General features: G+C 37.1%; 1 protein-coding gene across 1 annotated transcript in view; it reads right to left on the bottom strand.

The window, feature by feature from the left end:
- USH2A (usherin) overlaps positions 1–27,720 on the bottom strand; it is a 758,076-nt gene that overhangs the window by 336,591 nt on the left and 393,765 nt on the right. Inside the window, exons 33-35 of the mRNA XM_057727708.1 lie at positions 26,983–27,142; positions 24,998–25,169; positions 19,184–19,331 (exon numbers count right to left, since the gene is read on the bottom strand). Of these exons, the coding sequence (XP_057583691.1) occupies positions 19,184–19,331; positions 24,998–25,169; positions 26,983–27,142 (480 nt within the window). The remainder of the gene's footprint in view (positions 1–19,183; positions 19,332–24,997; positions 25,170–26,982; positions 27,143–27,720) is intronic.

Below are 27,720 nucleotides of genomic sequence, written 5' to 3'. Positions count from 1 at the left end.
TGCATCATCATATTAGGGACAACATCACTCAGGGAATCCTAACACCAGGAGACTTTTCGCAAGCATCCTTCTCTCCTGGGAAGAAGCTGCTCACTTCTAGAACCTGTTCAGGGTGATCTGGCAGCTCCATCGTCTATGAACTTATGGAATGCTGTGCCTGTTGTCAGAATCTCCCTCACAATGCTGCTTTTGATTAAGAAATCAGTTTATAGAAAAAGAAGGGAAAAATAAACTAACACTATGGAAGTTATCCACCTTACAATATACCTCATCAACCCATAGTCTGGGAGATAGCAGAAGTGGCCTCTGGGAGCCTACATTACAGCCCAAGCTGAGTGATAACATCCTGTGGATCTGGGGTTCCTATAGGATGCTACATCTGCTTTGAGCTAGGAATCAGTATTTGACGCTGCTTTTTCTATAGTGAGAAAATGTGGGACTCAAGAGAAGGTAGTCAGCCTGTCACGTCTCACTATTATACTTCATATACTACACAAACTATTTGTGCTTCCTCTACCCACAAAGAGGAATGCTCATATCATGAGGCATCACCAAGTTATCAGTAAATTAGAAACAGAATATTATTGATACCTGGCAATTTGGGATCCTCCTGCAACTAGATTAACACGCAAAGAAAAAGTTACTGCATGGAAGAAGGAATTAGCTTCCTTCTGCATGCCTCAGGCACTTTCCCAAGGGCATCCCCTTACCTGACCAGGTCCAACCATGTAACTAACTATTGAAAGTCTAAAGCAACTTAAGCCATAACCAATAAGGACATGGACCTTTTAGTAAGAAATGTTTGGTTGCCTAGCTAGGTCAAGAATCCCAAACTGATGGACAACTGGCTGACAGCAAAGGTAAGACATTGTAAATATGGCCTTAACTAGTTATAGAAACAAGAATTGTAGGTGTTTTTTTATTGCATGTTTATTACATAAAGGTTTGTATATAATAACTAATTTTCCCTCCTTTTCCCTATTGATTTATATATAAAAAAGTTAGTGGGTGTTAATTTATAGATTAGCTTTTAAGTTGTAGAGTATCCAGGTGGTTTGTATGTAAACTGAAAGGGGAACTAATACCACCCAGATATGACTATAGTGACAGAGGCTAAGAGCATCTTCATCTGTCCAAAACATAGTAGCATCATTTGGGGTGGAAGCGGGCAGAGCCTGTCATCAGTAGTGGAAGGTAATGGACACGGAGCCTGAATAGCTCAGCTGCTTATTCACCTAAGTCATCTGATTGCCGCCCCACAGCCACGCTTCTATAGTCTGCTCTGTGCACCGAGTCTGAGAGCCAACACATTTCATTTCCAGCTCTTTTGCTGGTGGACTTTCTATTCAGTTTCACCAAGAGGAGGCATTGCTAGGAGGGCAGAAGCAGGAGGAAAGAAAACGTTCAGCTTCCAGTTCCAAGAGCAGACGCCTTTGCTGACTGTCACTACACAGCCAAGCAATGGCCACACCGAGCAGTCCAGACATCACAAGCTCGTCTTCTGCATGTGCAGCTTCTTCAACAGTGGAATCTCAGTGGCTCTTGATGGTTCAAGCATCCAATTCAAATCAGCAGATCCAGCAGCAGGCAGCAGCTCAGCCCCTGTCCAGGAAACTCAGCAGCTTGCTGGCAGTCACCCTTTCTATTCTTCCCATATCCGCCTCCTTCTCCCCTCTCCGTTTTTTTTTTTTTTCCCAGTCCTTCCAACGTTCTTGTAACCAACTTCTTGTATTAAATATAGTCTGTCTTGAATACCTAGCACATTTTCTGTTTGACTAATTAGATCTTGATCAATACATCCCTTAGGATTAAAGTTTTTTTTTCATTTAAATAAGCTTAACACTTTAATAAAGCTACCACTTTGACCGATTTTCCTTTTTGAAGATAACTCTATACCATGTTTCTTTCTGAAAGCAGGTCCACTTCCCTTATTTTCCAAATTTTTGAGAAAGTCTTCATTTTACTATCAGGTACCACTCTGGCTCCACACACACAAAAAGTGTAGCTGCCAGCATCTGTCCTTCTTTATTCTTATGTGACCATCTACAGTTACTCAAAGAATACTTACGGAGAGTATTTGCTTTAATGCCATTTAATACCGGACACACAAACACGAATGAATTAAAACTAAGAAATGAAATATACATAGTGAAAAACCAACTAGTACAGGGAAAATTTAAGAGAAGAAAAATATGTAAAATCTCACTAATAATAATAAAGACAAGAAATTATTATATGGCAGGCACTCTGCTAAGAAATCATTGTATGTGATGGGCATACAATGTGCAAATCATATGTTATTGCACTTATGTGCAAATCTAAGTTGCAGAAGTTCTTAAAAAAGTTTAAGACTGCTGAAATGCTATCTACTTGATCTGCTTTTCAACACTGAAATAGAAAGTACTCAAATCAATATTTCCCTTTTCTTACATAATTGGGGAACAGACAATTTCATTCCTTCTGGGATTATATGCATATTATCTCATTTATCTGACATACTGGGAAATTAGATATTTTATAGGAGTTAAATTTTGTTAAGCCTAAATCTCACCCCTGAAGTGCAAACTTAAAAATCTTAACCATTTTTGAAGGAAATCTTCCCAGCAAACACTACACACTTTCCTGTCGTTTCACACAGACAATAATGGGTGTAATTGAATCATTTTGTGATGATTCAAACTGTTCATTATGGACATCAGAGACTATACTCGCTAATTCCGTGGTCCCCTCCAGGACTGAGGAGATAGATACTTACCCAGCTCTTCTCCTTAACATCTCTCAGTGGCTACACTTCATCAAGTCTGGTGTCTGCTTTTTGAGTTCTTCCTCATTCTCCCTTAGTGACAGGCTCTCGAAAGGAACTTCTTTGTTTTGTCTACCTGACTCTAGCAAGTCAACCCCTAGCAAGCTCTGCTGAGAAACTAGATAACCATGACATTTGGAACTATGGATAAAAAAATAACAGACAGTTGCCAACAGAAGGGCTCAGAGTAAGATGAGCACACTGCAAACGAGCTGAGAATGAAATTAAATGACATTTGTGACAGTTAATTCAACCGCTCACTTTTTTACAATCCAGGATGCATTAAGGGGTGGACGAGACTGAAGTCCAGACTTAGGGCAGGTGAGATCTCTCTCACTCTCTCTCACACACACACACACACACACACACACACACACACACACACACACAGAGTTACCCAGCATTCTTAAATAACCAATATTCGACAGTATTTGTAGGATACTAAAAGATTTGTAAGGCTCAAAGATCAACTGTGGAACCAAACTGTAGAACAAGCATACACTGCATACATGCAGTTCACCTTTTAAGTCATTTTGGAAAGCTCCTCTACTTCATCTGCCCACCAACTCCATCCTCAGTCCTGTAGACCTTACATCCCAAATTGATCTTTCCCCATCTCCATATGCATGGCCATCCAGTCCATCCTGCCACCATCTCGTACCTGAGAATTACAGCCACCTGAGTGTTTGGACGTCATTCATGCCCCCGTACAATTTACTCTTCATAATACAGTCATCAGGGCAGTTTTCAGAACACATATCTGATCATGTCACATGTAATGGGTGATCAATCAGGTCTTCACCAGTACTCGCAAGATGAGTTTCCCATCCCAGAACCAGGAAGCTGGGGTCAATGTAAGCATGTTGTGAGGATGAAACAGACTAGTGGTATTGACCTCTCTGGGTTTTCTGCCTTTTTGGTCCAGGTCTTACCAGCCAATCACCAAATCTCAAGGTCAGACCAAAGTGGGATACTATTGTGGTTTAGACCTGGAATCCACATGTGTCCCCCACAAAGGAGCCTAAGACAAGGTACTTCCTCTGATCTGATTGGGGAAAGGCCATTAATTATAAAATCTTGAGTTAAGGGCACAAAGTCAAATTTCCTGGTAAATTCGTGGACAATAAGAGATACCATTTGAAAAGAACACTCCATTTCTTATCAACATATGTAAGCAAATTTCATAGCTTGTTTTTATTAGCAAATATTTTGATATACATAAAATTACTATGATATGAAACATTGTATAATGCAGTTCCCAAAACATACATTAAAAAGTGATAAGTCTAAAATATCTCTTAACACAACAATTTTTATTGACCTCAGATTCCCAAAGTGAGTTACAAGAACAAGTGACTATAACCTAATAGACATTTTAAATGAAGCCTAAGAAGACACTTTTCTTCTTTGACTAGAGCACAGGACACGTATGGATAGCTTTGGGAAAAGTAAAATGCTAGGTTCTTAAAATGCCATGTAAGTAATTTTGAAATTATAAAACCCTTTATTATTAAAAAATGTACTGAACACTTACTTTGAGTCAGACAATAGGCTACATGCGTAATGTGAATTATTTCTGTTAACTTTGACAGCACCAAGAAAGTAGAACTGTTAGTTGCCTGTTATGGAGATGAGGGAATACAGTCCTAGAGGGGCTAAGCTACTTCCCAAAGTCATACAAGGATATGTTCAGTGGTGGGATCTGGCGATCTCACCCCACTGCTGCCACTACCATTATCCATTTCCAGCCTAATTATCTCTTCTAAAATATGCAGGAATTCCACTCAAATTAAGGACTGATGAACATGCTCTAGCCCTAAAAGCAATGAGGATGAACCTAATAAAAAATCAACATATTTATTGAAAGTCAATTACCTGAAAGGTGCTATGCTTGGTGCTTTGGGGGACAGAAAGAATAAGAAATAGTATCTACATTTACGGAAATAAGAAAAGGGTTAAACACAAGTCTAATTAAATAATCCAAGAGTTAAATGAGCAATAAGCACCGCAGAAACTCTATGCCCAACAAATGGTATAGACAGTAAGTACAGAAGCTTCTAGCGGGGAACAATCACTTTGGCTAAAGCGCGTCCTAAAAACTTTTCAGAGCAGCCAAGTCTTCCATGCAAGGAAGCTGCAGCTTCCATAGGTTCTTCCATAAATGGTAAAACATGAAAAGGCAATGACTCAGGAAGAAGTGCCTGGTGGGGAAATGATATTTACCAATGTGTGGAAGCAAGCAAACACAAGGTATAGTAAAGATATCCTGAACAGACCAGAATTTTGTTGTTGTTGCTATAATTGGTTAAAGTCTAACAGAAAATAAACATTCAAAGGGAAGTTAGGGTCCTGAATGCTGCTCCAAGAAGTTCAGATTTTATGATGCACAGGAGAATCGTTGACGTTTTCACATACTGACTAGGGGCACAATGAAAGTCTTATTTAGAAAAATTAATCTAGAATCCCATTTATAATACTGGCATAGGGAAGACCATGGAGGTAGGGAGAAGTGGGACAGCTGAGGATGTCAAAAAGAAAGAGAAATAATTTTTAAATCCACATTTTCCTGAATGGATGGTAACTAGCGGTGACCTAGGCAGGGATGTAGGGATGCCACATTTCAGCAGTGGTATATGGAATATTCTAAGAGAGAAATATCTTTAACATTTTTATATATAGCTGACCTTTGCACCACATGGGTCTGAACTGCATAGTTCCACTTATATGTGGATTTTTTTCAGTACAGAACTATGTAATCTGAGGTTAGTTGATTCCACAGATGCAGAAGTGCAGATAGAGAGGGCTGACTATGGGGATTTCTGCAACCGCAGATTTGGTATCTGCAGAGAGTCCTGCCAATCCCCCACGGATAGGGAGGGAGTATTCTACTTGGATTTTCTACCATATCCCCCTTATTGTTCAAGGGTCAACTGTACTTTCTCTTCTTTAATAAAACAAACATGTGCTTAGGACGGGGATGTGTTAGATTAAATATGGTATAACAATGTCACTAGTCAGAAGAGAGAGATGTCTATATCAGAGATGGACTGTAAAATTTGCAATACAAAAACACAAAAATCTGCTACCAAAGAACTTGCTTCCCTCAAAGTAACTGTTGAAAAGTGATTGTTTTTTTAATTTGAGATTAAAAAGGAAAGCTATGGGTCTGTTTTATATCTTGACTGTATCAATGTCAAAATCTTAGTTGTGATAGTGTACTATAGTTTTGGAAGATGTTCGCCTTTAGGAGAAACTGGACAAAGGGCCCATGGGCTCTCTATGCATTATTTTTTACAGCCGCATGTAAATCTAGAATTATCTCAAAATACAACACTTAACTAAAATACAAAACAAAAACTGTTGTGTAGGAAAGCATGACAGAAGAGGCAAACCCCTGAATAGCAGCGGAAGTTGAGGCTGAAAAAATAACAACTGTATTTACGCTTTAATCAGATACCTTAGCCCTCAGGAAATAACCTTGAAAGCAGGAGTTTCACTTTCCCTTTACAGATGAGAAAAACAGGTTTGAGGGAGGTTTGCTAACTTGGCCGATGCCACATGGCTAGAAAGTGATGGAGCTATGGGTTGGCACTGAAGCATTCAGATTCTATAGGGCACTAAACAGTATACTCTCCAGCTTCTGTAGACCTGTTTTTTTTCTACCTTTTAACAATTATGGGACTTCCTTAGTGGCATAGTGGTTAAGAATCCACCTGCCAATGCAGGGGGCATGGTTTCGATCCCTGGTCTGGGAAGATCACACATGCCACGGAGCAACTAAGCCCATGTGCCACAACTACTGAGCCTGTGCTCTAAAACCCACGAGCCGCAACCACTGAGCCCAAGTGCTGCAACTGCTGAAGCCCACACACCTAGAGCCCATGCTCCGCAACAAGAGAAGCCATGGCACTGAGAAGCCCATGAACTGCAACGAAGAGCAGTCCCCACTCGCCACAACTAGAGAAAGCCCATGCGTAGCAACGAAGACCCAACATAGCCGATAAATGAATAAACAAATAAATTTATTTTAAAAAAGTTTGTTGCTTTTTAAAAAAAATAAATAAAAATTATGTAATAAAATATAATAAAGTGGGTAAAATATGTTATATTTTAAAAACAAATTAAAAAGCAAAACTCCTATAACCATCACCAAATTTAAAAAATAGAATACTGCCAGCACCCCACCAATTTCCTATGAGTCCTTCATGATTCCAACCCTCCCCCACCTCACAGACAACTAGGTTGACTTTAAGAACCATTTCCTTGCTTTTCTACCCAGGAACGTGCCCCTAAACAGACCATGTAAGTTTTGTATGTTTTCTACTTTGAATTAATGAAATCATATTCATGCATTTTTTGCATCTTTTTTTGTTCAACATGATATACACTGGTTCTATCCCTGTTGTTGAAGGTAGCCATTCTTCACTCACTTTCATGGCTGTATAGTACTCCTGTATGGCACAATTTGTATATTTATTCTATTGTTGATATTTAGATTGTTTCCACATTTTGGCTGATATATCAACGTGTCTATAATCATTTTTGTACATGTGTCCTGAGGCTCATGTGTACACATTTCCTAGGGTATAGATCCTGGAGGGGAGTTGTCGGGATATATTCAACTTTACTAGAAAATGCTCAACTCTTTGTAAAAGTGCATCAATTCCCGTTACCACCAATAGTCCCTGTGAGTTCCACATCCTCAAAAAGACCTTGTACAGTCACATTGTTAAATTTTTGCCAGTATTTTTTGCGTAAAATAGTGTCTTGTTTTGGTATTATTTTTTGTTTCCCAACTTATTAAAGAGACTGAGTACATTTCCTTATGTCTGTCAGCCATTTTAATTTTTTTTCTTTTGTGAAATGCTTTTTCAGATCTTTTCCCAGTTTATTATTGATTCCTAGGAATACTTTATATGTTGCGGATATTGGTCTTCTGATAGTTACATATGTTGTGAATATCATATCTCATTCTCTTACTTATCTTTTCAGGCATTTAGTTTATAGCACATTTTGATCAAAAAAGTTCTTAATTTTTTATCATTGTGAAGTTACCTAATTATCTTTAATACTTCTGTTTGCCTGAAAGTTTCCTTTGTCTGATGCTAAAGCAGTTACATCAACTTTTTAAAAAATCTTTATTTCTTACTTTCAACGTTTTAGTTTGTTTAGTTTGAGAAGGAAGGGGTTAACAGCTGGCTAAGGGGCCTTTCCTCTAGCCGTGGGGACTCCCGAGGCTCTAGCTTGGCTGAATCTTCCTTGTGACACTAACTCAAGATGAACCAGAATGCATCTGAGCACTGTGTACTGGACCACGCACCTGGCCTCACTGTCAATGCTGTTTATGAGTAATGGTTAGCTGGCACTGATGACATGCAGCTGCACCAAAGAATGGACACTGGTCATGTACCTGGTACCCTCATGGTGGGATAGAGCTATGATTGCATCCAATGACTTTCGATTAAGCTTTTAGAAAAAACAAGGGAGAGCTATGTATACTGACATAAAAATATGTCTACTCCATAGTCAGGAGGAAAAAAATTGAGGTGCAGAACTATACATTTATGGCCAATTATTTCTGTGTCAATTTTATGCCTATACATGTAAATGATTATTCATTCAATCAACACAGCAGTTATTGAGCACCTACTACATTCTGTGCACTCTCTTAAATGTGGAGAAAAAGTAAGATGCAGACACAAAATCATGGGGCAAAGTGGAAGGCTCCCCAGCTGGTGGCTGCCCTTTGAAGAACTTTCTCTCACTGCACGTGGCCATTCTCTCACGACTACATGCCTTTAAAACTTGGTCAAGAAGCTGACATTTTCTAAGCTTTTACTTCACCAATAAAACTGAGGCATGATTCCTTGCCCTGGTGGCCTGACTGACCTGAGAATCAAACAAGTGAGCATATATGAAAGTCCCTTAGGAATTCAGTGTCATGCACATAAAAGGAAGGAGCTTAGAGCTGTCCCTTTCTTCCAGGGAAAGTTCAGGCCCAGTTTGTTATGGGAATCTTGCCTTAGACTGTCTCTGCCTACTCTGATCTATGTCACGAACTGTGCATCTCTTGTAAAAAAATAATCTGCACATGTCTCAAGAAAACCCTTGAGACAAGTCTGTACTCCTTACCTGTACACTGTCTGTCATCACCTAGCAGGTTTTTTTTTTTTTTCTATTTTTTATTTTATATTGGAGTATAGTTGATTTACAATGTTGTGTTAGTTTCAGATGTACAGCAAAGTGATTCAGTTATACATATACATGTATCTATTCTTTTTCAGGTTCTTTTCCCAGTTAGGTTATTACAGAGTATTAAGCAGAGTTCCCTGTGCTATACAGTAGGTCCTTGTTGGTTATCTATTTTAAATATAGTAGTGTGTACCTGTCAATCCCAAACTACCTAACTATCCCTCCCCCCCACCCTTCTACCTGGTAACCATTAGTTTGTTATCTAAGTCAGTGAGTCTGTTTCTGTTTTGTAAATAAGTTCATTTGTATCTTTTTTTTTTTAGATTCCACATATAAGTGATATATGATATTTGCCTTTTTCTGACTTCCTTCACTTAGTATGATCATCTCTAGCTCCATCCACGTTGCTGCAAATGGCATTATTTCAGTCCTTTTAATGGCTGAGTAATATTTCATGGTATATTTGTACCACGTTTTCTTTATCCATTCATCCTACAACTTAGCAGTTTCTTATATGTGTTTACTAACTCTTTACATAAGATTCCTCCCCTACCCCAATCAAGCCCAGAGAGTACAGTGTGAAAAAACAGCTACTTACTAAATACTACAAAATAATTTTTGAAGAAAATATACTGGATTTAGTGGCTTTGGTTTTCAGTAATCTACTAGCATAGTAATCTGATTAATCAGAAAATATTATGGAAGACCTAGTACGTGCCAGGCATTGTGTTACCCACTGGGAATACAGAAGTGATCAAAACAGCCTTGGTACCTCCTTCAGAAAACTTTCAATCTAAGTGAGAACACAGACTAAGTGCATTATGTGTGTGTAAAGTTGATTAAAAGAGAATCAGATGGAATAGAAGAAAACATGGTGAGTGGAGAAGGAAGGCAGATGCTAACCGAGTCCAGGTATGTTAGGGAACAAGGCTTATTTGAGAAATAGATCTTTAAACTGACCTTGCACTGGGAGCTACTTCGTCAAGAGGAAAAATTTCATAAACCATTATTTGATTAGCTACCACAAAGATTTCATAATAATAAAATGAAAGCTTTTGATGAGATATAAGTAGATTACTATTTAAAAAAGAAACATCACAGGAGTATTAGATAAATCATCTGCATCTAGAACTTTTGAGCATGGCTGTCCTTATTTGCTTTAAAAATGTCTAGTGTGGCAAAATGAAGTACAACAAAATAGAATTTTTATTTATTTACTTATTTACTTTTGCCAGCCTCAGAATGAGGGAAAGCATTTCACATTTGTTCTACAACCAGCCTCCTAAATTCTGTGTGTTAAGTGTGAAATAAATGAGATTTAAGCATCGGTCAGGGTCTCAGTAGGAACCTGATGGCAACACAAATGGACAAATGAGGATAGTCTAGTGAAGGGACTATCTACAAAGATAGGGGTAGAGTTAATGGAAAGCACCACGTGATGATAATGCATCCCCAGCTAGTAACTGTCAGGACTCCTAGGAGCCAGTAAATATCCTTAAATTTGCAGGGGAAAGGGTGAGAACAGATTCAGGAAGCTGGAGAAAGAGCTGGAGGGACAGGGAAGGGCCATTGGATAGGAGCTGTAGCCTTTGGTGGAGGAAGGCAGCCCTGGAGCCCAGAGCCTGGCAGAAAGTTCTGAGACTCCACTCTCCTTTGAGTCTTTCATCTCTTGCTGCCGCTGCCCAAGAACAAACCCAAAGGAGCAAGAGAGAGAGGAAGCCCTTTGATGCTGTGAGTAAAGGTCAGCCTCGTACGATACAGGGCTAAGTGGAGGAGAGAGAGGATCTAAAGAGGCAAAAGAAAAATATGCAACATAAAAATTTATGGGGAATTATTATATTGTACTGTATTGTATCTTTGGTGCTTCTCTCTTGCTTATTCTCTTGTGCTAATAATCAGTAAGATAGCTATAAGAAAATAAAAAAAACAATATTATGCTATCTGCTATGGGGGATCAGGTTATTTAATCCAGTTCTGCAAATTCACTTCTTCAGTGGATAATCCACAACATGGATACTTAATTCCCACCGGCTGGCTATCGTAAAGCAGTTTGAAGTTTATCACCTTTCTCGTTCCATAATGGTAGAATTTTTAAGGTGTTTCATTTTCACAGGGAAGCTGAATCATAATTGTCCATAAAGCACATCCACTGGGACATATATCTTTGTGCCTCTTCATCAGGTTATGTCAAATTGTATTTCCTGAGGTGCCCAATAGATTGTCACATATAACCAAGGAAATTCAATACAAGTGCAATACAATGTAAATTTAATACAAGGTATCTCTATGTACACTGAAGAATTCTGTTTACTGTAAGGCTTAAACAACAATGCTTCAGTGTGTTATAAAAATAACATGCACCGTGAATATAGATGCTCCAAACATATTTGTTTGTTTTTTCCAGTGCAGTGTGGCAATGTGAATATCAACTGAGGTTCCCCCCAAGGTCCGGATGATGATTGAATGTGGCAGGTATCTCCCCGTGTGAATACTTGATCCTTCAATTAAAAAGGAAAAGAGAGAACAGCTTTCACAACGTGGAAGAATGCCTTATTACCGTTATGCTCGCCTAAAAATGGAATCAGCGGAAACTAAAAAAGATCATGCTTGGGAAATTCTACCTGACAAACTGATGGGAGGTGTTTCATAAAAGTTCCACAAGGTTTGCTCAAAACTGTCAGGCTGTTTTCCTAAGTGATTCACCAAATTCTATAATCTGTTTCTTCTATGAAACCTGAGCATTTCCAGGACAGAAAATAGATTCACATTTCAACTGTTTAAAAAGAAAGTTAGTTCAAAATAAAAAGTTAAAAAAAAAGAAGCCATTCCTTTTAAACCAGAGAAAAATCAGGACAGAGATTTTAGAATTGTTGAATCTTGGCACTGAGAGTGAGACACTGAACCAGTAAAAGTATCTGAAAAAAATTTTTCTCTTTTTTTTTTCCCACCTGGCTACCTGGAATCCTACACTATGAGCATTTCTGTACAACGTAGAGGTGAGGAGTACAGAGAATAAAACCATGCATTTTTGAGTCATTCACACCTTGTTTTGTATCACATTCCTACTTAACTAGGTGTCTTGCCTAGAGTAATTAAGTGGTTTAATAGTTATAAGTTTGAGTTTCCGCATCTGAATGTTGGAATAACAATACCTATTTCATAGGCTAGTTATGAGAATGAAAGTACCTGGCACATAGTTATAAATTGTCGCTATTACTATTACTACTATTATTAGTGCTAGCAGAAAGTCAAATACTTCTTTCTTTGTACAGGTAGAGCACTTAATTAGTATTTCCACATACACCTTCATGTACACACATTCTAAAAATTTATTTCTCTATATCCTCCCTTAATGTGAAGGACAGCATACACAGAGTTTGTATAAATGTCTACAGTTAATTGGTGTCTTTATCACCCATTCCTGAAATGATATATACGCTCAAAATATTGAACTAAATGTTCTTTCAATAATGTTCTACTGTCTTCATGGTACTATGTATAAGTCTGCAAAAATAATCAACTTCCTAAAATTTTTCTATTTTTATTGAAATTATTGTCACTTCCTTGGTACATATTCATGTATAAATTCTCACAGCGTTGGGTAAATATAAAAGGCTAAATTAGGAAAATGTTTCCATAGGCTCCTCAAGTATTCTTTCTTTTCTCAAGGAGACCCTGGAGCCCTTGTCTAACAGGTGCCCAGCTCTCACGCCCATCCTGACATTAGCAAATCCGGGCAGCAGTAACAACATAGGCTGTCACACTGAGGCATGCAAAGCAAATCTAGCTTTGCCTGCTGTCTCTCTTTAGAACATCTAAGAGTTATCAGGCTGAGGAAATCATACGACAAATGATTGGGTCTCTACGTACGTATTTTGAGCCTTCAGCAGGCCAAGACGGAGATGCCTTTCCACTGCCTTGGAAATCATCCCACCTGTATTACATAATTATAAGATGTGCTGTAAACGTGCATTTATTTTATGTGTGCTGTATGATTGCATATGCTTATGCTTCTCACATCAACACAATTACCATTTTATTATTGTCTCTGGCATCAGTAAACATCAATCCATCCAACAGCTGTTTAATACCCACCTCCTCCATGACTGGCATCCTGCCAAATGCTGGGACTAGACCAGTGAACAATGCAGACAGGATCCCTGCCCTCATGTGGGTTGCAGTCTAACAGGGAAACCGTTTTAGGTAAAATTACTTAGGTAAAGATAGTGGAGAGTTACAGGAAACTCTAAGTATTAATAAAGGATAAGAATTTCATATTTTATATTTTTAGTTAGTATTTTAAAAAAATATATATTCTCATTAGTTTAAAACGTTACTAAACATTATGCTAGACAATGAGGAATAAGTTTGGTGGAATTGGATATCTATGCTGATGTTAGCAGAGTAGATCTCAAGTGGGAGGAATAAACATATTTCCAGCTTCTAAGGCTGAAGCTTCTGAAAGGAGATAAAGCTCGTGAGAATTTGGAAGCTCTCAAAAGCTTAATTCTAATTATGCAATTGTAATCCACACAATACAGGTCACACATTTCTTAGACAGTAATCCTTTGTGCTACTTTTCATTGCTGGCTAATGGTATGACAAAGGAAGTATCAAGGTCCTACAGAATAAAGGGTTCTTATCCACCTCGGACCTAAAGGTCGCTCTTTTCAGAGGTTTTAAAATCCTGCCTGAAATTGCAGCCTGCAAAGAACATCTTTGCCAGGTGGACCGTGGATGCAAAGGGCTCTGAGTAGAGAAATAAAGGTGGAGTGTCACACCACCATTTCTGCAAGTGTGTGAAACAAGTCACCAGAATTAAGCAGGGCATATTCGAAGGAAGCAAAGCCTTAGGTGTTAATCAAGTGATAACGACCCAGTACTTGGTAGGCTAAGGCTATGCGTAACAAGCAGCATTCTTTATAATAGCAAAATCATGGAAACTGAACTATCTATCAATAAAAGATGGGTCACATAAGCCATGGTTTCACTCAGTGGGATTCTACACTGCCTTTCCAAAGAATGAAGCGGAGCTGCACTTAACTGCCATGGAAAGATGTTACCACCATATTGTTAAGTGAGAAAAGGAGGTTGCACAAAAAAGACAAATAGTAGGAACCCACTTTTGTTTAACAAACATATATTTTATGCATATATCTTTATGTGATTATTAATTCAAATTTTTGTTTGTGTTAAACGGACACAGTCCTTAATCTTGATTTTTTTCTTAGTTTTAAAGTTTACTGCATTCTATTACATCTTCCCTACACCCTTTTTTTTTTTTACTGAGGTGAAAAACACTTAACATGAAATTTATCATCTTAACCATTTTAAATGTATAATATAGTAGTGTTAACTATAGGCACATTGTTGGGCAAGATCTCTAGAACCTTCTCACCTTGCAAAACTGAAACTTTATATCCATTGAGCAGAAACTCTCCATTCCCCTGCTCCTCAACCCCTAGCCCCGATAGCCACATTCTCTCTGTGTTTGACTACTTTAGATACTGCATATAAATAGAATTATACAATATATGTTGTTTTGTGACAGGTTTATTTCAGTATAATGTTCTCAAGGTTCATCCATGTTGTAGCATGTGACAATTTCCTTCCTTTTTAAAGGTGGAATATTCCGTTGTATACATATACAACATTTTGTTTATCCATTCATTTGTCCATGGACATCTGTGTTGCTTCCATCTCCTGACTATTGTCAATATCTCTGCAATGAACATGGGTGCACAAATATCTCTTTAAGATTCTGTTTTCAGTTCTTTGGATAAATATCCAGAAATGGGATTGCTGGATCATATAGTAATTCTATTTTTAATAATTTGAAGATTTTTCCATACTGTTTCCCATAACGACTACAACCATTTTGCATTCCCACCAACAATGCACAAGGGTTGTAATTTCTCTACGTTCTCACCAGCACTTGTTATTTTCTGTGGGATTTTTTTTTTTTTTTGGACAGGGATAATCAACATATTTTTAATTGAGCACCAATTATGGGCCAGGCACTAGAGCGGCTGGCACAGCGCTGACCCAAAGATGCCAGAACAGGGAAAATGTTCTGAGCATGTGAAGCACATCTTGAAGCAAAGAGGAAGCTACCCAGCACAAGCTGTGGACTAGGAGCAGGCTGGGGAGCAAAGGAGAGCATGGAATCAGAAAGCAGGAGAGCATGGAATCAGAAAGCAAGAGGCCACTCTCCTAGAACCTAGGTAAGGGTTATCCCCAGACTTTAATGAGTAGTTGCTGATTATTTAAATCTGAATCAGTTATTAAGCAGGGAGTCTGTTTCCTATGCCATGCTGGCTAAAGGTTACCAATTGTTTGAGAGGCAACAATTGAATATTTATATATGAACCTTTTATACCTTTTGTATTTTGTCACAGATAGGCACGCATTTGGAAATATTTCTCATTACGGAAAGTGGGTTTATTGTTTCTCAACAATTTTTTCTTATGTTTATAAAGTTCTGGTGAAATAACCCGTTTAGGTACATAACTGACTAACAGAGTCAAGATTTTGGAGCCTAGAGTGTGCAAAACCAGACAGTCAGTACCTGTTACAGAACATGACAGTCTAAATGTGTATACATCTCTGGACCTGCAACATCTTAATAAAGACGCAGAGGGAAGATACTCCCACATCCTTAGGTTGCTTCTTCTCCGTACACTCGGCACCTTGTACCCATCCCTACCTTGAGATTACTTGTTTACATGGATGTTTCTCCTAAGGAACTGAACTCTCTGATCCTCCTAAGATCAAGGATTGGGCAAATTCATCTTGGTACCATCAGAATGATGGCAACTAGTGGGTCATCAAAAATACATTTTGAGTGCACACATTCAATTTTTGTAGGGCATGATGAGGCTCTTGAAGTTATCTGGGTGAGAAACATTTGGGGCCTTCATTAGAGGAGCACAGTTAAAGAGAAATCAGGCATGCGCAAGAATGGAAGTCAACAGTGCCTCCCAGGTTTCTGGTGGTGTTACTGGGTGGTGCTAGTCAGGGAGAGGGGAAACACAGGAGATAGGTCAGGTAGAGGGGAAGAGAGCATCAGGAGAAACAACTTGATGTGTTGAGTTTAAAATATTACAGAAATCCATATGGGGGCCCCCTGAAGGGATCCTAAGGAGGGAGGTCTCACCCAGCGGGTGTATTTAATACTCATCAGCATTCTTCCTTATTCTCTATCTATCTATCTATCTATCTATCTATCTATCTATCTATCTATCATCTATCTATCTATCTATCTATCTATCTATCTATCTATCTATCTATCTATCTAACTACCTACCTCATCATAAGGCATGTGGGATCTTAGTTCTCAGACCAGGGATTGAACTCATGCGCCCTGCAGTGGAAGCGCAGAGTCTTAACCACTGGACCACTGGGGAAGTCCCCAATACTCATCAGCATTTTGATGATAAGTCAGTGGGATATTATGATTTTTCAGGTCTTTTGTTGGAGCACTATAATCTACTCCTTCAGGCAGTGTCCCCAAGATGGTTCTAATGATCAGATATATTTGAGAAACATGATTTAAAATCACTTTAAAAGGTATCTTTAGTAACATAAGCCTGAAACCTATTTTATTTTGCAATTGTATTACTCTTCTGTAGCATATTCAGAAATTAGAAAGCAACCACTGTGCAGCTATACTATAATATGGGCCTAGTTCCATGAAATTTGAACTAGGCATACACAAGAAGAAAAAATTAAAAATTCTTAATTCAAATTCAGAATCCAAACTCCACAAAGAAAAACCTAGTCCCAGACCCCACACAGCTGAACAAATATATTTCAGGAACAAATACATTTCAAACTAATACATCTCAGGATCTGGCCTGTAACTACTCCTGTCCTCTCTGCTGCTATCATTAAAGATTCAAGCCTCTACAGTACATACGCCACTGATCGAATGAAATTTTTACAAGAAACAACTAAATGAATTAAGTATTATTAGGTACCAGCAGAAAGTACTCCACTGTGTTAGGCTCCGTGAAGGAAAAGAGAAATAAATGATTTGTGGTTCTTATCATCTGGTGGGCGTGTTTGACATGTACCCAAATAAATCTGAGCCAAGGATGAATGAAGTACATGTCATAATGAAGGCACAGGAAGAGGATAAATCGTCAAGAGAAGAGGGGAAGCTTGACTTACACTCAAGAAAGAGTGAAATGATTTCAAAAAATAAGAGGCTTCCATAATACCCTGAGGAATGAGTTAGATTTCTCTAGGTAAAGATGGAGAGAGAGCAGGGATCGTTAACTCCAATTTTATAATCCAAGGAAATTGGGGTTCATAGAATTTAGTAAATTTTCCAAAGTAACACAGCTACTACTCATCAGAGATAAGATTTGACTCTAGGCTCACTGGACTCCATACCCATTTTTCACCCTGACACCAAGGCATAAGTATCTCAGGAGGCTAAAGAGGAAAGTGTGTTTCAAGCCTATGTCAATTGCAGGTCGAGGCACAAGTTGGGGGTGACCTGAATGCCTGATTAAAGAATCTGGACTTTATTCTTTGGGTTTTTAGGAGGAAGTGTGGGAGCTTTGAAAACAGATGAAGTGACAAGATAAACATCCAATGATCAGATCCTCCCTCTCTAGTCAATGGAGAACAGAAACTAAACATTGGAAGATTTGAGCAAAGTGGGGAGAGAAGTAATGGAGTGAAGATATTTTTTAATAAATGAAACCTCTTACTCAATAATGTCTAACCAGTGCACCACAATAAAAATTCTGAAAACTCTGATGTGATTAAACACAAGACTTTAGAATAAACGAACATGTTAACATCAATCTTCTAAATCTCCCAAATTCTTATTGTTCAATGATTATAATTTAAAGCTGCTTGTAAATATAGAACACATAATACACAAAGATTCTTTGCAATGTAGAAAGTATTTCTTTCGTCAACCTAGAATTCTGGGTGCAATTGCAGTTACTACTACTGATTAGGATAAAGGGAAGTGTCTACTATTCAAATCATGTAACAGCCTTTAAGAGCAATCCAACTGGAATAAATCATTAACATTTTCATTGCCACCTATGGGCTAGATTTCTTTATGGAGGATGAAGTACGACAGGATTGTTGACTGTTTAGTTATCAAATAGATATCCATTTATTTTTTATTAGGAAATTTGTAATAGTACAGGGATAACTTCAACAGCAGAGATAATCATTCACTCTAATTATTAGAGCTCTCTCCGTTACCTCAAATATATCTCATACATTTGCCAAAAGTTTAATTAAAATGAGATGACTGGAATAATTAATATCATAGTAAACACAAGACAAACTAATAAAATTGTAATTCTTTTTCTTTCATTCTTTTGGCTGTGCTACAAGAGGCCATTTCAACTGTCAGTAATGAGTTACTTAAAACAGTTTCTATGATATTAAAAGTCTTCTTGATATTTGTCTTAAAGAGGAACAAAATTTGATGTTATGTAAGCTTGACCAGTGTGGAAAAATGACACTATGTTATATGAAATTAAAGATATTTCCAATAAATGAATAAAGCAAGTTCTATCCCAAGTTACTACAAATTCTTTATAATAAGATTTTATTTTTGCAAACTTTAACTGGCTAACCGAATTCTCTAAACTATGCAAAGCCATATATACATATAACTTAGAAATATACAAAATCCATTTCAAGTTAAACAAGAATAAATGTGTATATATTTAATACATGCATGTTGAAATATTTATAAATAACATTAAAAATACAGAGTTCCAAATGGTCTAAGATAAACTTATTAAAGCAAAAGCATTTTGAAATATAATATGTGCATGAACTTTGTACCTCCCTACTTCTCTAAGAAAGAACGAATGACTGTGAAAAACAGAAACTCATTGAAAATATAATGTCCGCCTCACAAGGGCGTTCTTTGGGAATCCTGGTCGTTCTCTTCACCTCTCCAGGAACATATTAAACCATAAGATGCAGTACATAAGAACTATCAAAAGGGAGCACTTTTGAGCCACCAAAATTGTATGTTAGCCTAAAAACCACAATCTCCCAACTACAGACAATGATACTATCTCAGGTATTTTATGTGCTAAAATGATCATTAAAAATTAAGCACCACATATAAGCTGCCATTTAGAATATTAATTTACCTTTGCTAATCATCTTTTTAACTTGAGGCTAAAAGAGTTCACTTACCATTCGGATATTCAGGCTCAGTCCAGGAGATGTTAAAGGAGTGAGGTGAATCCGAGTGCACTTTGGGGGCCGGTACGCCTTCGGGGGCCCTCTCCTCAGTCAGGGCCAGTCTGGCCTCACTTACTGTGCACCCACCCCCGGTGCAAGCCTGGGCAGAGAGACAAAAAGGGCACACTTCACTCTGGGGCCCTAAAGTTTGGATGAGAACTAAAGAAAGAGAGTTCATCATAAGAGTTTCAGGTTCTTTGAAATAATGCTCTCTTTACCCCCTGCTTCCCAAACAAATTTGTTTCATTGCTGAGGTCTGACATTTAATTAGCCTACTTTTTAGGACATGACTCAGCCATCTCCAAAAAATTAAGCAAAAACCCAGAATGTAAGAATGTATGGATTTTAAACACATCTTAAGTTAGAGCCTAGAGGTGGGGCATATATTGATTGTGTGAGTAGCCACAATGAAATTATCCTCACACAAAGTTTCCTAGAATGAGTTAAACATACAAACACACAAACACACACACACACACACACACACACACACACACACACACACGAGAAAAGTACTAGAGACTGAATGCTAATTCAGGACAAAACAAGTGATTTCTAGGAAAAAAAAAAACATGCCCAGAAAATATAATCGCTTTCTTCTTACTATAGGGTGAGCAATACATGTAAAGTACAACACAATGTGAAATGGAATAAAACTGTTTCTCATAAATCGACAACAAAGCAGTTGTTGAGTGACTGTTTAGCAGCTTAAGGGGTCAAGTCACTTACGTGCTTCATTACACGGCCAACAAACTTAAAATGATCATAGATTTCGCCAATTCTCTAATGAGGTACTACTAGTGCCAGGAACGGAATCATGCATGTTAAAGGATTCACAAACTTCTGTGTGCATTTTCATCATAAACTGCCAATGATTCCTAAATAAATGTTTCAGTATATTAGGAAAATAGTATCCCTACCTAACTTATTCGATAAGCATTTCTCCAGGAAATTGAGACACACACACACAGGTTTTTGCAGTCTATGTCTGCTGGTAAATATCAGCAATTACATCTTTACATGACACAGCTATTTGAAAACTACACTAAAGCTTTGTTCGGTACCTCTTTAAGTTACAACTGTAATTTACACAATAAAATGTAAAAATCTTTCCTAAAACACTAAACTTTACAAGAGCATTAAGAAAATGAAGTGGAATCATAGGGCAGTGTAAAGAGCAGGCAGTTATTCAGTTCATTTTCATGGAAGGTAGATATGACTAATATTAAAAAAAATGAAACACCTCTATTTTTTCGGGCCTGTACCCTGCTTTTCAGTTTGATATTGAAGGAATGACCTTTTGATACTTAAAGCAGTTGCTATTCTTTTTCCTAAAGACATGAGAAAGCTGATTTTTTTTTAAATCATCACACTTTTATTTTAAGAGTAAATCCAAAGCTGCACTTTAATGATTACACCTTGCCCTTTTTTGGCTGAGGTATGGACTCAGGCTGAGATGCTCAGTTGAAGTCTCAATAGAAGCAAACTGTAATTCTATGACTACTTAAGAATGAGTGCAGAAATTCTTTTTTTTTTTTTGCCTGTGCTTTTTTTTTTTTAAATTGGACTATACTTGCTTTACAATGTTGACTTTTAAAGGTATTTTCTTATACTGAAGTATACTACTTATAAAGTTGTTTCAAATAGTTGCAAAATCTGTGCAATAAGTGTAAGTGACAATGAATGGTGAGTAGACATGGAGATCAATTTCAACTGTTACTGTAAGGAGACAACAGTAACCCACGTCTTTGGGACAAATTCTCAGCGTAAGCAAGTTTCGGATGGGCTAAACTGTGGCCTGGGCATGAAATTGCATTAAGATTGGGGACCTAATTAACCTCTGTGGGTTTCCTCTAATGCTCGGCTGTGGCGTGTGCATATCTATGTAAGAGATAAACCATAGTCCTCCTGAGAACAGAATCTGTGCAAATAAAGAGAAATCAATTGAGCTCCTGATTCGAAGCTCCAGGACATGTCACTGTTAGCCCAAGAAATAACTACCTGAACATTAAAACAGAAAAATTAAAACAAAACATTTCCAACATGCTAAAAGTCCACCAGAAAACATGGCAGGGAAAAAGGCCATGTGAGACAGCCAAGTAATCAAAGGAAAATGGTCAAAGGAGCATCCTTTCCAGTCCTTAGAGAGAAATCCGTCCAGTTGCATTTCCTACATTTTTTTTTTCCTCAGGAGGGGAAAAATGTTGCAGCATGTTATTCTGAAACTCAGACCACACTGGGATTTAATTCTGATAGTCTATTTGTCACTATTGTTTTTCTTATTCATGGCCTAAGAATTTTCCCCTGCCAACTCTCCCAAAGAAATACTGTATGTACTATGTGACATTTCATTATATAATTTTAAAAACAGTGTGAATTAAAATTTACTTTGTTTTGAGAATTTTATGGGGTGGAGAATTCTGGAATAAATGAGGACATCCTCTGGTTTCGAAGGACAGTTTGTTGGGGTGTGTCATGAAAAGACCCATAAACTAGCAACTTGATGATAAGCTTCTTAAGGATCCAAGGAGTTTATGAAAGAATTTTTCTTGTAAATGAACCTGAATTTACAAAGGGGCTGCTGAAAGAACAGAATTACCTGCAAGATAATTTACTTTTTTTTTTCCATATTCTTTTTGCTTGCATTTAGAGGTGCTAGGTGAATGAGGTGAGTATCTTAGTTCCTTCAATATGGAAATAAATGTTCTTAAAGTTGCTTCTGGTTGGTCTAATCTAAGTGATATTATCTAAATGAAACTGAACCAATCAGTATCTTTTTTGGCCTGCCAGCATCAGAGGCCACTGCATTCAACGTAACTGAATGCTGATTAAAATTCTGGTTTGGAACAACTAAACAAAATCATGGGATTGATCAAAGATGTCTTTACGCAATGGCAAAGTATTTGAAAGCCTCTGAGCCATTAAAATAAGGTGTTTCACCCCATCTCCTATAGCTTTTTATCAATTACAACCCATATGTTTTAAATTGAGAAGTCATACCACCACCCTGAAATGATGAGTGACCGGTCCAAAGAGGAGATTCAATTTTGGTACAATAAAATACAGAACTAATAAAAGTGTATCAAGTATTTTTGAAAGCATGACTATTAAGAACACCCAAAACTAGCATTCTTTTTTCTAATAGGCTGTTTTCAGATAAGTAGAGTCTGATGATGTTAAGAATGCAGCATAATTTAAAGTATGAAGAAAAAGAACAAAGCCATGTTATCTAGAAATGCTCTTTTGAAAACTTAAAGCTCATCTTTTCCAAGAATCTTTCCAGGAAATATATTTAACACAATATTCATCAAGAGGCAAACAACTATCAGTAATATGAATATTATCAAACCATACATATCTTGATACCTGTCCGTCTTACTAGCTTCCTTATTTAACTGTTGGCTTATAATCTTTACCAGGAGCTACAACATTTTGCAATACCATTTGTTGAGTGGAACAAAATACTATGCTGTTTCTTCTAAGAGAAAGAGCATGTGTTTGGAACCACACAGTCCCCAACTTTGACATTTTACAGCAAGTTATTTGATTCAAATCAGAAATCTCAGATTCTTTATGAAATAATGTACTCAGTGTTCATTCATTCAAGAATAGTTTGTGAGCTTCCAGTTTCCAGACACCGTGTTTAATTCGGCAGGTAGAACTTTAAAATACGCAGTCTCTACCCTTTAGGGGTTTATAATCCAGTCAACAGGGAAAATTACACAAAACCACATGAAGTCACATACCTGCTCCAGTCTGGAGTAATCATAGTAAATCATATGGAACCCTCATATGTTTTTCTCTAACGCCTGCCTAAATGCTTTGTTAGCTGTTTGTTTTGTTTCCCAGCACTTAGTCAACATCCTAAGACTATCTATAAAGGCAACTCCACTTGGCTGAGATCCTGATCTCTACCTATTAATCTAATGACCTTGAAAGTCAGTTATTATGTTGAAACTGTGAAAAATACACGAGTTCCTCAATTAACCAAGATGAACCTAAAATGTTCTGGTTCGTTAATTTACTGGTTAACAGAGTCCAAGTAAAAAACCTTTCAGCTGAATAGTTCCTGAAAATATATCAGTGTATTTTCTGCCCTAACAAATACAGTGAAATCGAAAATATATGAGCAAATTTACTTCTCTAACAAGAGTTAGGGCAAAGACTTCCACATCTTTATGACATCTTGCATCAACATTATTCAGTGGCTGACAGGTCTCGTTTTATTTCACAGAATATTATTTGGAGTCACCTTTTTAGCATCATAGAATTTTAGGGCTCAAAGAGACATTAAAAATCATTTAATTCAAAGTCCTAATTTTAGGCTTGAAGAACATAAGACTCAGTGCAATTAAGTGAATTTGTCTTAGGTCATTCAGTTAGTGGCAAAATCTGAATTAAAATTCAGGAAAGCACACTCCCAATCTAGTATTTATTTTTCAAGGTATTACAGATTTATAAAACATAGGAGATTTAGGTGGATTTTCATTGGTTGTGCAGAATACTCTAAAAATTGCTTTGAAAGTAGAACTTTGTTTCCTATCCTTTGCCTCCTTCTAATAAAAACCAAGAGCAACACAATTTTTGTTTAATTTTGGTTGCTTCTAAGTCATAGGGACTTGTCTTATTTTGATATCACCAATGTTTTGAAAATAGTGAGGATTTCTGTGTTAGCTTTTGAAAATCAAGTTAATACACTTATATCTTGGGTAATAAAAAGAAGTAATCAGACTGCTGATTCAGAAACCCATCTGCGTGCCAAACACCTAGGCACATGGAGCCTGTTCTGAACAGGATTTTTAACACTGTCCGATTGCCCTTGTTTTGTGGTGTCAGGTCAGACAGTTAGCAACAGTTGAATGTAGTTTATTTTCTCGTGGTATAATATTTAGAGCATTCAAGAGCATGTTAAGTAAAATGAATGCATACACAGTGTCTACATAAATGTAAATTTATTCATAATCAAGAGCAGAATATTTTCTATGGCATTTATCAAAGCAAATATCCTTATATAGGTATTGCTATAAAATGAAGAGTGTGTTTAAAACAAATAGGGACAATCTCATGTTTATATTCAGTTATTTTCAGATGTGCTATTAAACTTAAAGAAGATTATATTTCATCAAAAAACAAAAGGAACTACTGAGTATAAATTCCACAGTAATATCAAGGTCTTTTAAAAGACCTTTGTGTAAAAGTGCTATTTTGCATTAAAAAATGCTATTGCCTGTCTAAACTATGTTGATTCTAGGGTTTTATTAAGTGACTGTTCTTTTGAGATAGAAGTGTAATGTAAACCAGAATATAATAATAATCAAGAATATTTGGGGGTCATTTAAACCTTCATTTAAAAATATAAAACCTACATTTTCATACTGTGCATTGCTTTTCAAATGAATACAAGCCCCATGGGGAAACAGCTTTATTAATCCAAGCATTTTCTAAAAAGCCTTCAACAATTATGACATTCTACAAATAATAAAAAAGAAATAATTTCTGATAATCCCAAATTAGATTTGGAAAAATCTACTGATTCAGATGGTTATTCTGTCATTTTGCATAATATAAAATAAATATGTAGGTATTAGATCAGCAGAATTTTCACTTGTATGTAAAGTGAGTTTTCAGTGTAAATAGCAATACAAGAGACTTTTGTAAATATATATATATATTTTTTAAGTGAGAGGTGGAGAGGAGACGAAAGAAAGGGAAGCAGCAAAGGGAATGATGGGGACAGAGAAAGTGATGAAAGTAAAGTGAACTTACTTCCAGCTTGATGAGATATTTATTACCAGGGAAAAGGTACTGTAGCATGTGATCCTGAAAAAGTTCTGTACTGTTATAGATGACATCCCAAATTGTAAAATCATGTGTGTGATTTGAAATATATAATATATAGCGCTCCAGAATTCCATTTACTTTTCTTGGTTGTTTCCACCTGGGAATGGAAAAATATAGCATTATTATCATCATACATTCAAGTCAAAACTGAAATGTGCAGGATTTTTTTAAGGACACATATGGACTTGGATTTATGCCACTGTAAAGAAACACAGTAAGAGCTCAAAAATGATTCACTTAAAAATATCCAAGTAGTTATTTAGTGTCTATCCTGAATGGTATAAAAATATGACATAGTGCCTGCTCTCTAATTACTTATAATTTTAATCAGCTAATAATACAAAAATGCATGAGTGAGAGCTTAATTTTGAGCTTAAGCCATAGAACAAAAATTAAGAGAAGAATCTCTGAGAACTTCTGAGAAATGAGAGGAAGAGATAATTGCATAATTTTCAAGTCATAATTGTCTTGAAAAATGCAGTAATCTAACATAGAGTTAATCTGCAATTATAGAAGAAAAGTTGAGATTGGAGAGGCTGAAGTAGTCAAATAAGACTTTTTAAAAAATTTTTTTAAAGAAATTAAATTTTTATTTTTAAAAAATTAATTAATTAATTAATTGGCTGTGTTGGGTCTTCGTTGCTATGTGCAGGCTTTCTCTAGTTGTGGTGAGCAGGGGCTGTTCTTCATTGCGGAACGTGGGTTTCTCATTGCAGTGGCTTCCCTTGTTGTGGAGCACAGGCTTTAGGCATGTGGGCTTCAGTAGTTGTGGCACATGGGCTCAATAGTTGTGGCTCATGGGCTCTAGAGCACAGGCTCAGCAGTTGTGGTGCACAGGCTTAGTTGCCTCACGGCATGTGGGTCTTCCCAGGCCAGGAATCAAAACTGTGTCCCCTGCATTGGCAGGTAGAGGGAAGTCCCAAATAAGACTTGTTGAATGAGGTGACACACTACCTGGATATATGGGATTGTATACTTGATAGATGGATTGGAATTGGAAGGCAGAGGAAAAAACAGAGTGTATTCCAAATGAGGGTTACAAGGTGTCAGTGGGAATGAGCAGGACAAGTCACGGAACAGATAGAAATTGGTAAATTAAGAAATACTTATCATAGTGGGAAGTCTTTCAGGTAAATGAAGTGGGCTCAGCTTGGGACACACTGAAAGCCAGTGGGAGATTACAGACTTGGAACAATGGGATATACATCACAGTGTTTTTCAGCTTGAATGAATATCACAATTACCTCAGTTTAAACTCTTTTATGATGAGAAAACTGAGACCAAGAGTGAACAATGTAAACAAGTATTAACTGGTGGGAAGAGAGGTCTTTTTAAGTTTTAATTCAGTACTGCAATATACCTTGTACCTCACGTATTAGGATATGGGTAACCGTCAGTAATATCAAAAATAATCTAATGTGCCAATACATGAAAGCTTCTTTCTGACTTCAAATGCTGGGGAACAAGACAGCCCTTATTAACGACCAAAAAGAAAAAAAAAAATATGCATGCTCTCTATTTCCAAATCATCACAAATAATGCCTCACATATAAAAAGCCCAAGGTAAGTGGTCAGTTTTTCCCTTATTGAAGTTTGCACAGAATCTGCATACATGTGTAGCTCAGCCTGATTGCCTCACATATAAAAAGCCCAAGGTAAGTGGTCAGTTTTTCCCTTATTGAAGTTTGCACAGAATCTGCATACATGTGTAGCTCAGCCTGATTGCATAAAGACAAAATGGAAATGAAGTTGGCAAGTGATAATCAAAGGTTCCCAGAACCACAGAACTAATCACTTCTATGCATTTAATCACAATAAAATTAATTTTATGTCACAAACCCTTCCCTTGATTGAACTCACTGGGTTTCTTGCATGAACCAGTGTGTGACAGTGACAACATTTCTACTTACTCTACGTATATAGTTCTAGAATCCAGGACGGTCAGAATTGGGGGATCCACGTGTTCTGGTGGCAGCTGTGCCGTATACAGTATGACCAGGGAACTGTTTGTACATCCCACATGTGTACAAGCACTGAGTAGAAACTGATGGGGCGTAAAGGCCACTAAATCTAGGGGGTGGAGGAAACAAGAATTTATTTACCATCATATTTTTGCTTCAGGAGATGTCACTTATTCTCTACTTTCCTACTTCTTAGAACCGTTAAAGTCAAAATAAGAATCAATAGACATACAAATCATTAGCAACAAAATTTAGGCTGTTTTATCCTTTAAATACACTAGGGTTATTTTTAAATAGAGAAGTGTCAGTCGAACCCTTGATTTAACTTTTTCTTTTAACAAATTTGACTGTTTTCTTGATTGTCTGTGACCAGGTAAATCGTTTTCTGAGTTTAGAGTTATTTCAAGGGCTCTGTTAAAAAATAAATGAGACATTTAAATCATTTTTAAAGCATATTTGAAGACAACAGATCTGGCTTTTGAAGTGCAAATACATAGCTTGTAACAGTGACTTTGCTCTTGTAATTCCTTTTGTTGAATTTTTTTCTTCTCCTGTCCACCCAACCTACAGCGTATTATTTGACCTTCAAGCTGTCCAAGCTCAGTGCAAATGCCAATTTCTTTCCTAAGATTTCCCAAATACATTGGGTTGTGACCCCTGGCATAGGTGGAGCTATTAGCCTCTTCT

The sequence above is a fragment of the Hippopotamus amphibius genome, chromosome 3 (genome assembly GCF_030028045.1).
Source record: "Hippopotamus amphibius kiboko isolate mHipAmp2 chromosome 3, mHipAmp2.hap2, whole genome shotgun sequence".
NCBI lineage: Eukaryota > Metazoa > Chordata > Mammalia > Artiodactyla > Hippopotamidae > Hippopotamus > Hippopotamus amphibius.
The sequence above is the reverse complement of the archived record's forward strand: the minus strand, read 5'-3'. Positions and strand labels throughout refer to the sequence as shown.